The sequence below is a fragment of the Muntiacus reevesi genome, chromosome 1 (assembly GCF_963930625.1).
Source record: "Muntiacus reevesi chromosome 1, mMunRee1.1, whole genome shotgun sequence".
NCBI lineage: Eukaryota > Metazoa > Chordata > Mammalia > Artiodactyla > Cervidae > Muntiacus > Muntiacus reevesi.
This window is the reverse complement of record NC_089249.1, coordinates 74,045,790-74,058,416: the sequence shown is the minus strand read 5'-3', so window position 1 is coordinate 74,058,416 and position 12,627 is coordinate 74,045,790. Positions and strand designations below refer to the sequence as shown.

General features: G+C 36.4%; 1 protein-coding gene across 1 annotated transcript; it reads right to left on the bottom strand.

The window, feature by feature from the left end:
- Positions 1–9,401: 9,401 nt before the first annotated feature.
- OR10X1 (olfactory receptor family 10 subfamily X member 1) lies at positions 9,402–10,358 on the bottom strand. The gene has a single exon (XM_065943255.1). It carries the CDS (start codon positions 10,326–10,328, stop codon positions 9,402–9,404), a length of 927 nt encoding a protein of 308 aa, XP_065799327.1. The 5' UTR covers positions 10,329–10,358.
- Positions 10,359–12,627: the final 2,269 nt, after the last annotated feature.

The window sequence follows — 12,627 nt, the reverse complement described above, 5'->3', positions numbered from 1 at the left end:
TTTCACTGCTACTTTAATAATCTTGGGAAAATACTTGTGTCTTTTGCATCTAAGTTTCCCCACCTGGGAAGTGAGGAATACAATCCAGATTTTGTACATTTCAAATTTCTATGGCTCTAGAGTTTTTTGACATGAGATGTGAGGCTAGGCCACTTGTACTATAAACAGACACCAACACTCACAAGGCAGAAATAGTTTAGACCCTTTCCTTCTATCCCTTTAGATATATTGACTGATATTAATAATGATGAGGGCTTGAAGTTCCTCAGCTCTAGAGGTTTAATTCTGGTTAGGAGACCCTGAGGAAAAAAGATTTTCTCTTCTTTCATCAGAGGGAAAAAAATAACTTTCTCTCTCAACTTCGCAGTTCTCATTAGTTGCAGAGCTTTGTGTAATGTGACTTGTAAAACTCTTCTGGGAATCTCTGGGGGGTTAAAACTTGCTAAGTTCATATTCTGCTCATAACCAAGGCTTCCTGCTACTTCTTAAGTTTTTCTTTGGTAGGAAGCAGAGTGAATTCCATCCCTAATGCTCATTCAATTCACTCTTCCACTCATCATAAACACTTTTCCTCTAATCATGGAATCTTTCCCTGGGTATTATTGAAGGGCTTACATTGTTTAAAGACTGTACTATGGGAGAACTCAGAAAAGTATAATGAATGATTTTTTCTTGCAGGAATTTATACTTCAGTGGAAGATATGCTACCGGACCAAATTTTGGTGTGCTGGTCTGTGCATAGTAAAGCTAATTTACTGATGCTAGGTTGTGGTGAAGAAAAGCGCAGCATTTATTTCAAAGCTGAGCAATGACATGGGTTGCTAATGCTGAATAATTTGATATCCCTGATAGATTTCAAGGAAAAATTTTAAAAGGCAAGTTGAGGGAAAGAACCACAAGTTGTGTGATGGAGTCATTCACCATTCTCTGACTGGAGGTGATGTCACAGGTGCTAACATCATCAGTCCTCAGGCTCCAGCCAATTTGGGGCTGATTGTTCATGATCATCACGCAATTAGCTTCTTCTACTTGGTGGGGGTTTTAGTATCTCAAAACAACTCAGAAATATGTGTCAGACACTCTTATCTAATTCTTTCATGGAGGAACTAAAGATCCTATGACTCTGATATGTTACTGATGCATGTATTTATTTAAATTGTCACCAGTTCTCCCAGTCCAGCTGCTAATTTTTTTGTTTCTGTATATTCACATTCTTCCAGTCATTAGCACTTGAATGTAACATAGAAAAGGCTTTTGTAACCTAGGAAAGGCTGATCAACTAACATTTTTCTCCAAAAAAAAAAGAAGCAGCAGGCAGAGGACATTGAGGGGATTGTCTTTCCTTTAGGATATAGAGTCTTGCTTGGTTACAACCCCCTTTTTCGATATTCCTCAATCATAAGAGGGAACAAATGCAGGATAAGAAAGGAAATAAAGTTATGGATAGAAAGGTTAAGCATAAACTTGGCAACAGAACTTGGTTTTAGGGACACATGATTGCAGAATAATGATAGTGCCAGGGTAAAATGGATCATATTGTAGAGTGCTGAGGACTCAGCACACAAGTAAGATAAGAGAAAATGGAGCAGAATGGTCAGAGCAGGTGTCATGGGGAAATGTTGTGAAGATTTCTAAAATAAGAGGTGGTGTATTTCAGTTCACGGTTAAGAAAAACTATTTTGTTGTAGCCCAATACTTCCAGTGATGTTATGACTGTGTAAAATTGGTTAAACATATTTTTAAAATATTATATCTAGGTAGATAGATATAATGACATTGAAATGCTTAAACATTTAAATAATATGTGTAGATCTGTAATAAACACCTAGAAAGATGCTAAGTGTTATGAGTTATTAGGAAATACAAATTAAAAGCACAATGTGATTGTACTACATAACTATTAGAATGTCTGAAAATTAAAGAAAAGAGATTGGTTGGTGAAAATTTGAAAGAACTATAACTAATACACTGCTCTGAAGATATAAGAATTATAAAAATATGTTGGCATTTTGGCAAACTGTCTGCTAGCTTTTTAAAAATTTTAACCTATGCAATTTACAGACAAAAAAAGCTACATATTCAAGTGTCTCTGCTCTTCTCTCTAAATAAAAAAAAAGAGATAACTTTGAAATAATTCAACACATAATCATAAAATGACCCTGAAAGGTGAAAAGGATAACAGATTGGTTAGGAATGTCAGGACTTGTAAAATGTTACACATTATGTTACACAGTGTGTTCCAAATACTTTATTTTATGTCTCATATACTCAAACGGGGATGTGGATAGTCCTGCAAACTTCACCCCAAGTTGTTCCTAAGAATAAGAAAAAAAGGGAAATAAAAGTAAAGGAAAAGTAGAATTAAAAATCATTTGTTTCTGTCCAAAAAGATCAGGAAATCAGCAGGAACTTAATTGGGAGACACATAGCCATTGAGTGAGGACCCAAATCTGCCTGCGGCTATAGAATCAGCAGACCTGAGATTCAAATTCAGTCTCACCTCATGAGTGACAGCCAGGTCTGACTGCCTACAATAGCACTGCTAGCAGCACCTGAGGGTAACCCATCTGCACTTTACATCAAGACGAACAGTATCCTGTACCACAAGAAAAAGATCAAGAACTTTAAAAGGATGGAAGTTGTGCAAAGGTTTTCATGGTTTTCCAAGCTAATGGAATCAAGTTTGAAATCAATAGCAGAGACAATGGGAAAATACATAAGCAAGTGGAAATTAAACAATCAATTTCTAAATAATCCATGGGTCATAGAGGAGGTCTCAAAGAAAGTAAAAATGTATATAGCTGAATGAAAACAAAATTACAACTCATTAAACTTATGGGGTACAGCTAAGCAGCTCCAAAAGGGACATTTATAGCAATAAATGCTTACTTTAGAGAAGAGGGAAAGTCTCAAGTATAGTCTAAATTCTAAGTTGAAATTAGAAAAAGGATGAAAATTGATTCTGAACTTCATTTTGTATTAAATGCAATGCCTTTAAAAATCCTAGAAAGGTTTCGTGTGCTTGTTTTCTGTAGAAAAAGACAAGATTATTTTGTACTGTATATGGAAAGTCACAAGCCCTTGAATAGCTACAATAATCTTGAATAAAATGAAAGCTATTACACCTACTGTATGGCTACATTAATCAAGACAGGGTGCTATTGACAGAATTCATCCAAGAGTCTGACTCCATATTTTTCTTTTTCCTGCAGTTCGTAAGCCTTTACATCCCTTCCTCTTCTCCTTGTGCCACACAACTGACCAAGCAGATAAAAAAGGCCAGTGCTCCAACCATGAAAACTTCTGCATGGAAAACTCTCATCCTGTATTAGCTCCCTAGTCCTTATAAAAATGCCAAGCCAGACTCCTTTTTCCCACTGTCTCAGATAACTTAAGATCTCTTTTGGAACTATCCTTTATATTGGGAGTTTCTCATTCTTAGTAAAGGGGTTTAAATAATCTCTCCATATGAAATGTTTTTTACATTGCATATATCAATGTTTTTAAATACTTCTCAAGCCATTTAAAAAATTTAATTGAATTTAAATGCAACAGTATTTTGTTACATCTTACAGTTAAAATATATCTTTTATTTTCTCTATGAACTTTGCTGATATATGCATACATACATATATATATTTATAGGTTTTTAATGATCATCTGCCACACTTCTGTGCAGCAAAAATGTTCATAGGTTTATTTTAAAAGTGTTTTAAATATATTTTTATAAAGAAAATTTTGTTAAATGTAAAAATTAAAATTTGGGTATAAAATTATTCCTGGATAAAACTGGTGCTTAAAAATCTCGCCTAACATATCCATCAATAATATTTCTTTTTGCTAAAGCAGCATTGATCAGGATTATTTTTATTCCAGTTTTGAAAAATAAATGCTGATCAATTTTCTGAATTTCTTCTGTTATATAGCTTTAATAGTCTAATGGTCTTTCACTGACAGTTACTTTTAATAATTTATGGGAGAACAATCTTATTACTTCCCTTTTCTACTGTTTTCAAAAGAAATGATGTGAAATATACCGAACATATAAAAAAAAGAATCTTTGTCTATCATTAACTTTTGACTTTTCAGTTTGTGAAAAATTTATCACAGTAGAATTTTCCAGTTATTATCAAATGATTGTCAATTATAACTGTTTACTTATTGCTTATAAACCTTTTGACTAACTTTCCATATTAACAAATTTAGAGAAAATAAAAATGCTATTTATTTCAATCATCTTGTTCAGATTTTTTTAAATCAAAATTCGATTAGCCTATAATACACTTTAGCTATCTATGTATCTATCCCTCTATTTACCTAACTTTGAAAAGATATGAAGGTTACAGATTTCACTCATTCTATTTAGGAAACTGTGATAAAATTTATTTGAGAAAAATAGGACCTATGCTGCCAGAAGATGAACTAAAAGTACTTTCCCCACATTCCTCCCACTTATTACAACTAGAAAGTGTGCATTATGCACAAAATTTATTGAAGAGATCTCTGGGATCAACATAGATTCTCTCTCAAAAAAAAGAAAAAGAAATAAAAAACCACCTTGCTTTCTCTAGTCAAAGCACAAGGAAACAGGCAGCCTATCAAAAATGAAGAAAACTTTTAGAAAATAAACTTTTTAGTAAAGTCTAAACACCACAAAAAATACTCTGACCCCACCTTCATCCTTGTCAAAAAAGACCAACTGGGACACTTGAACTTTCATCCTTTTGATAAGATGTCCTAAAGTTTTCTCTGGAATGATGTCAGGAAAAGATAAGTATGAGTCAGGATTCCTGAAGCCTGGTAGAGAGTTTCCCTCTTTGTTAAGTGAACAGCAAACAGAAAAACCCAAAGAAATACACAGAAAACATAAATAGTCAAACTTCTGAAGACTAAAAACAAAGGAAAAATCTTGAAATTAGTGAGGAAAAACAAATCACATTCTATCTATGGGGGGAAAGCAGTGTGAAGAGGAACAGATTTTCTTCATCAGAAACAGAAGAAAGTGTGTTGCAGAGAAATGAACATCTTTGACAGTTGAGGGGTGGCATGGGTTGTCAGGATTCCATAAACATGAGCCCTTAACAGAAACACCTAAATTTCCAGAGTAAATATCTGCTGCTTAACATCATTCAATTGTACAAAGAGCGAATGCAAATGATCTAACACTAATAATCACCTTATTTCAAGTTTTTATTTTGAATTTTTTCAATTTACTTTTTATTGAGATGATGAGGAAACTTTGGTTTATAACGTATAATAATTTCATGTGCATAACACTGTATGCCTAACTTTATATATAGCACAGTGTGCTAACTACCAAAATTTTAGTTCCCATCTGTCGCCATGTAATTGATCCCCTTTACCCATTTTGCCTTCCTTTCCAACTGCTTCTCCTCTGGTAACTACTGCTCTGTTTTAGGCATCTGTATGATTGGATTTGTCTGTTTCGATTTGCTTGGATTTGTTTGTTCAGTGATTTTATTTGTTAAAGTTTTTCTTTTTGTAATCCACAGTATAAGCTTTACAATTTTTATTTTATTTATTTATTTATTTGCTGGGTCTTGATTGCTGTGCGGGCTTTTCTCTGGTGCGCGGGTTTCTCACTGCAGTGGCTTCTCTTGTCACAGAGTATAGGCTCTAGGGCTTGCAGACTTCAGTAGTTACAGCATGTGGGCTTGCAGTTCCAGTGCCCGGGCTCTAGAGTACAGACTCAGTAGTTGTGGTGCATGAGCTTAGGTGCTCTGTGGCATGTGGGATCCTCCTGGATCAGGGGTGGAATTTGTATCTCCTGCACTGGTGAAGGTGAAGTCGCTCCTTCGTGTCTGACTCTTTGTGACCCCACGGACTGTAGCCTACCAGGCTCTTCCATCCATGGGATTTTCCAGGCAAGAGTACTGGAGTGGGTTGCCATTTCCTTCTCCAAAATATCTCCTGCATTGGTAGGCAGACTCAACCACTGAACCACCAGGGAAGTCCCCACATTACAAGCTTTTAAAATGAGAATACCAGCTCATAGGTAAAGACACAGTTGAGAATAGAGTGGCATTGCCTCAAATCCCACATGTCATATTTTAGAAACTGTAACATCTAATTTTGTATTTAATTTAGCATATATTTACCATAAAGTGGAAATAAGCATTAATAGTATAGTCATAAAAAGAGAAAACTGTCTCAAAGAACATTGAACATAATATTTCATTTTAAAAAGCATTGTAAACCAATGCAATTTTATGACATACATTTTCTCTAAACATCAAATATTTTAAATTATTTTTTTCAGTGTAAAGCCATTATCCAAGAAGACTAACCAAGATTTACTATCCTCAATTTTTTGCTTTTTCCTTTATTGAAGTAAGGTTGATGTACAGTATTATATAAGTTGGTGTACAATATAGTGATTCACAATTTTTAAAGATTATGTTCTATTCATAAATATTATAAAATATTGTCTGCATTCCCTATGTTGTATAGAAACTCCTTGTTGTTTATTTTATAATAATAGTTTGTAAGCCTTAATTACCTAGAGTTAAACTGCCCCTCTCTCTTCTTTTCCCTACTGGTAACCACTAATTTGTTTTCTACATTTGTGAATTTGTTTCTTTTTTGTTATACTTGTTAGTTTGTTTTATTAATTAGATTACACATTAAGGCAATATTTGTCTTTCTCAAACTTATTTTACTTGGCAATCATGGCATCCTGTAAGTTCATCCATGATTTTGCAAATGGCAAAATTCCATTCTTTTTTATGGCTGAGTAGTATTCCATTATATATTTATATACCACATCTTCTTTATCCCTATACCTGTTGATGGCTACTTAGGTTGCATCCATATCTTGACAAATGTAAATAATGCTGGAGTGCATGTATCTTTTTAAATTAGTGTTTCTTTTTTTCAGATGTATACCAAGGAATGGAATTGCTGGGTCATGTGGCAGCTTTATTTTAATATTTTGAGAAATTTCCATACTGTTTTCCACACTGCCTGCACTAATTTACATCCCCATCAATAGTGTACAGGGTTCCCATTTCTTCATATCCTTGCCAACATTTGTTATTTTTGTTCTTTTTGAGGATAGCCATTCTAACAGGTGTGTGGTGATGTCCCTTTGTGGTTTTGATTTATATTTCCCTGATAATTAAGGATACTGAGCATCTTATCATGTGCTTGTGGATCATCTGCATGTCCTCTTTGGAGAACTGATTATTTACAGGTAAAAGAATGAAAATAGAACACAAGACCTAAATTTTTATACAAAAATAAAAAAGGCTAAACGTAAGACTAGAAGAATGTAAGACTAGAAGCCAAAAAACTCCAAGAAGAAAACAAAGAACACTCTTTGACATAAACCATAGCAATGTTTTGTTTTGGATTTGTCTCCTGAAGCAAAAGAGATAAAACTTAAAATAAGAAAATGAGAACTAATTAAACTTAAAAGTCTTTGCATGTCAAAGGGAATCATTGATAAAAGGAGAAAACAGCCTACTGAATGGAAGAAAATATTTGCAAATGCTAAGAATGATAAGGAGTTAATATCCAAACAAGTAAACAGCCCACACATCTCAACATCAAGAAAGCAAACAACCTGATTTAAAAATGAGCAGAAGATGTTTAATACATTTTATTTATATATACCAACCCATAATATACCACTTATGTCCTTCCTGAGAGGGTATAGTAGCAACAGAACTGAGGAAAAGATTCAAAAAAGTCTCTAGGTTTTATGCTGGAATTTTCAGTAAGATTAGTTGCTACTTATCTGTGATACACAAACTTTGTAGTATTTCTTATTTTCTTAGGGTAATATTGATCTTCCCTGTAGCTCGGAAGGTAAAGAATCTGCCTGCAATGCAGGAGACCCAGGTTCGATCCCCGGGTTGGAAAGATCTTCTGGAGAAAGGAATGGCAATCCACTCCAGTATTCTTGCCTGGAGAATCCCATGAATAAAGGAGCCTGGCAGGTCACAGTCCATGGGATCGAAAAGAGTCGGACATGCCTGAGCAACTAACACTACTTTAGGGGAGTCTAGGGCAATATATTGGAGAAGACAATGGCACCCCACTCCAGTACTCTTGCCTGGAAAATCCCATGGACAGAGGAGCCTGGTGCGCTGCAGTCCATGGGGTTGCAAAGAGTCGGACATGCCTGAGTGACTTCACTTTCACTTTTCACTTTCATGCATTGGAGAAGGAAATGGCAACCCACTCCAGTGTTCTTGCCTGGAGAATCCCAGGGACGGGGGAGCCTGGTGGGCTGCCAGCTGTGGGGTGGCACAGAGTCGGACATGACTGAAGTGACTTAGCAGCAGCAGCAGCAGCAGCAGGGCAGTATATAGACCCAATGCTGTATTTCCGTCATTACTCATTGTGTGTCTGCCAAGATTATTACAGAACATCTTTTATTGTCACAGCACTCAATACTATAAAATTTTATTTAAACATTAGCTCATATTGCTTTCACATTAAAGGAAATGGGGGTTACTTACAGTCCTCATCTGAGGATTTCCTAAGCCACAGAACAGGTAGGCATTACTGTCCTGTTTACTTATATGAATCAATGTTCCAAAATATCCCATATAATCAGAAGCTAGCATCTAGCAGTCATTGGAAGGACACTATCATGTACAGTATTATTAAAAACTTTTAACAGTATGGTATGGTACTTAACTATATATCTATCTATATCAATCTATGTATCTATATCTAGAAATATATTGAAACATACTAGACTGCCAATGATTTCTATACAGTGCATATCTTATAAGAAATAATTATCTCCCCTCAGTAGCACAACACAGTCCTTCACAATATTACCTAGAAAAAAATTCCAACCTTTACATCACTAGGAATTTAAAATCATCTTTAATATAGTAAAGATAGACTTCCCTGGGTTTACCTGGTGGCTCATGCAGTAAAATGTCTGCCTGCAATGCAGGAGACCCAGGTTCGATCCTGGGTTGGGAAGAACCCCTGGAGAAGGAAGAATGACAACTCACTCCAGTACTCTCGCCTGGAATATGCCATGGACTGAGGAGCCTGCTAGGCTACAGTCAATGGGTCACAAAGAGTTGGACACGACTGAGTGACTTCACTTTCTTTCTTTCTTTAATATAGTAGCCATAGTTTTGGTGTTTCTTCTTCCATCATGCTTTGTGCACTTCATCAAAGGTACAAACACCTAGTGGATGTTTGGCAGTAGCATAGAATGTGCAGAGACAAATAGTTAAAAAATAATTGGAAAACTTCTTTAACATGCTAAGTATATACCTGTCATGGCTAGGTCCAAGTCTCAGAGACTTGATCCCTATATATCAGCCTCTGCAAAAAGCTTCTCCAGATATTTCAGGGTAAATGCTTCACTGACATCTGTGAACACTCAGTTATGCAACGATAATACAAGATTATTCAAGAAACTTCTTTCCAAGTACCTTTCTGAAAGCATTCTTCATATCCTTATTCCTGAGGCTGAAAATGAGAGGGCTGAGGAAAGGAGTGATGACAGTGTAAGGAACTGCGATCACTGTGTCATCTCCCCCTGATGCTTCTGGCTTCAGATAAACAATAGATGCAAAACCAAAATGGATGATGACCACTGTGAGGTGGGAGGCACAGGTAGAAAAAGCCTTCTGCTTGCCCTCAGCCGAAGGGATTTTGAGGACAGTGGAAAGAATGAACACATAAGTGAGGATGATGACCAGGAAGGTGCCCATCAAACCTGACACTGACATCACTGTTACAATAAACTCTGTGAGGTCACTGTCTAAACAGGACAGCCTCACAACAGCCCGCATATGACAGAAGAAGTGTTTGACAAGGTTGGGGTTGCAGAAGGATCCCCTGAATATCAATGAAGTCTGTATCACAGAGACAAAGAAGCCTGCAGCCCAAGCATAAGCCACAAGTTTTCCACACACCATGTTGGTCATAAGCAAAGGATATCTGAGAGGGTTGCAGATGGCCAGGAAGCGATCATATCCCATCAAAGTAAGAATCGCACAATTAGTGCCACCGAGTCCCAAGAAGAAATACATTTGCAAGCCACAATCTATAACTGAAATGTTTCTATTCTTGGTCAAGAGATTTACCAGCATCTTGGGAATAATGGTTAGTGTGTAGCAGGTCTCAGAAAAGGAGAGTGCATTAAGGAAGAAGTACATGGGTGTGTGGAGACATCTGTCCACCCAGGTAAGACCCATGATGGCCAAGTTACCTGAGAGGGTGAGAAGGTAGAGGCAAAAGAATATCACAAAGAGGAATGTCTGTACATGTGGGTAAACTGAAAAGCCAACAAGAATGAACTCCTTCAGGACTGTCTGATTGATCTTCATTTTTTGAACATCTGAAATTCAAAAGAAACAGTAAATAAGTATATAGTTTTCCATTATTCTTTCAAAATTTTTAAACTTTTTGTTGTGTTTAAAACTTAAAGATCAACATTATACTTACAACTTCATATTAAGTTTAGGAAAACACAATACATATGGAGATGATTTGTTTCCCAATTTTCTTTCATTTGAATTTCTTTATTGTTCTAACAATACTGATTACATTTGATTTTTTGTGGCTTATTTTTAAAATTATTTTTATTGGCTAGCAACTGGAAAGGGAAATAATTCAAGAAATACTCTTAATTCATGTACAGATGAAGAGCATAAAGGTGATTCAGATTTGCATCACATTCTGAATCCTGAAAGACTACAAAACTCTTAATAGACAAAATAAAGTCAAAGTCTGATGCTGCAACTTATAAATAAAATATTGTCTATAAATAGCTAATTAGTAAAAGTTGATAGTTGACTTAGCAATTTGGGAAGTACATTTGGACAATGGTTTACAACTGTAAGGGAAGCCCAAAGTTATTATCTCTTGTTGGACAAGGCAGGTTCAGAAATATTAAAATTAAATAAAGAACATATTCTCTTCCTTCTACTCTGAAGAGAAGGAGGAAGATAAAAAATATTCAAGGACCTTTATGTTAAATTGTGATTAATTAGAGCATGTGTATGGTAGTTCAGGTGTCAAGACACATTTTCCCCATTTAATCAGTGCCAAGATTGGTGTACAAAATATAAATGCTAGTGGTTCTGTATACCCCTTGTTAAATATACATCTGACTTGATCTCATCCTCCTTGAAATTTGGCAACATGCTGTATTTTGTTATATTTAAAATATTCTTTCATTTTTCTATGACACTGAGCTATGTTTTGATGGTAAATAGATGGGGAAACAGTGGAAACAGTGTCAGATTTTATTTTGGGGGCTCCAAAATCACTGCAGATGGTGATTGTAGCCATGAAATTAAAAGACGCTTACTCCTTGGAAGGAAAGTTGTGACCAACCTAGATAGCATATTAAAAAGCAGAGACATTACTTTGCCAACAAAAGTCCCTCTAGTCAAGGCTATGGTTTTTCCAGTGGTCGTGTATGGATGTGAGAGTTGGACTGTGAAGAAAGCTGAGCACCGAAGAATCGATGTTTTTGAACTGTGATGTTGGAGAAGACTCTTGAGAGTCCCTTGGGCTGCAAGGAGATCCAACCAGTCCATCCTGAAGGAGATCAGTCCTGGGTGTTCATTGGAAGGACTGATGCTGAAGCTGAAACTCCAATACTTTGGCTGCCTCATACAAAGAGTTGACTCATTGGAAAAGACCCTGATGATGGTAGTAATTGGGGGAAGGAAGATAAGGGGACGACAGAGGATGAGATGGCTGGATGGTATCACCAACTTGATGGACATGAGTTTGAGTGAACTCCAGGAGTTGGTGATGGACAGGGAGGCCTGGTGTGCTGCGATTCATGGGGTCGTGAAGAGTCAGACATGACTGAGCGACTGAACTGAACTGAGTTATGTTTTCATCCTTAGCTACATGTCAACATATTTAATAACTCATTTACAGAGCCTCAGTTCAGTTTGGTTCAATCACTCATTCATGTCCAACTCAGCCACCCCATGGAGGGCAGTATCCCAAGCTTCCTTGTCAATCAGAAACTGCCGGAGCTTAATCAAACTCATGTTTATTGACTCTGTGATGCCATCCAACCATCTCATCCTCTGTCATCCCCTTCTCCTCATGCCTTCAATCCCAGGATCAGGGTCTTTTCCAATGAGTCAGTTCTTCACATCAGGTGGCCAAAGTATTAGAATTTCAGCTTCAGCATCAGTCCTTCCAATGAATATCCAGGACTGATTTCCTTTAGGATTGACTGGTTTGATTTCCTTGAAATCTAAGGGACTCTCAAGAGTCTTCTCCAACACCACAGTTCAAAAGCATCAATTCTTCGGCACTCAGCTTTCTTTATAGTTCAACTCTCACATCCATACATGACTACTGGAAAAACCATAGCTTTGACTAGACAGAACTTTGCAGCAAAGCAATGTCTCTGCTTTTTAATATGCTGTCTAGGTTGGTCATAGCTTTTCTTCCAAGGTGCAAGTGTCTTTTAATTTCATGGTTGCAGTCACCATCTGCAGTGATTTTGGAGTCCCTCAAAAATAATCTCTCACTGTTTCTCCATCTATTTGACATGAAGTGATGGGACAGGATGCCATGATCTTAGCTTTTTAAATGTTGAGTTTTAAGTCATCATCTTCACTCTCCTCTTTCACTTTCATCAAGAGGCTCTTT

Coding starts and splice junctions, on each gene's coding strand:
- OR10X1 (XM_065943255.1), bottom strand. CDS start 10,328: ATGAAGATCAATCAGACAGTCCTGAAGGAGTTCATTCTTGTTGGCTTT.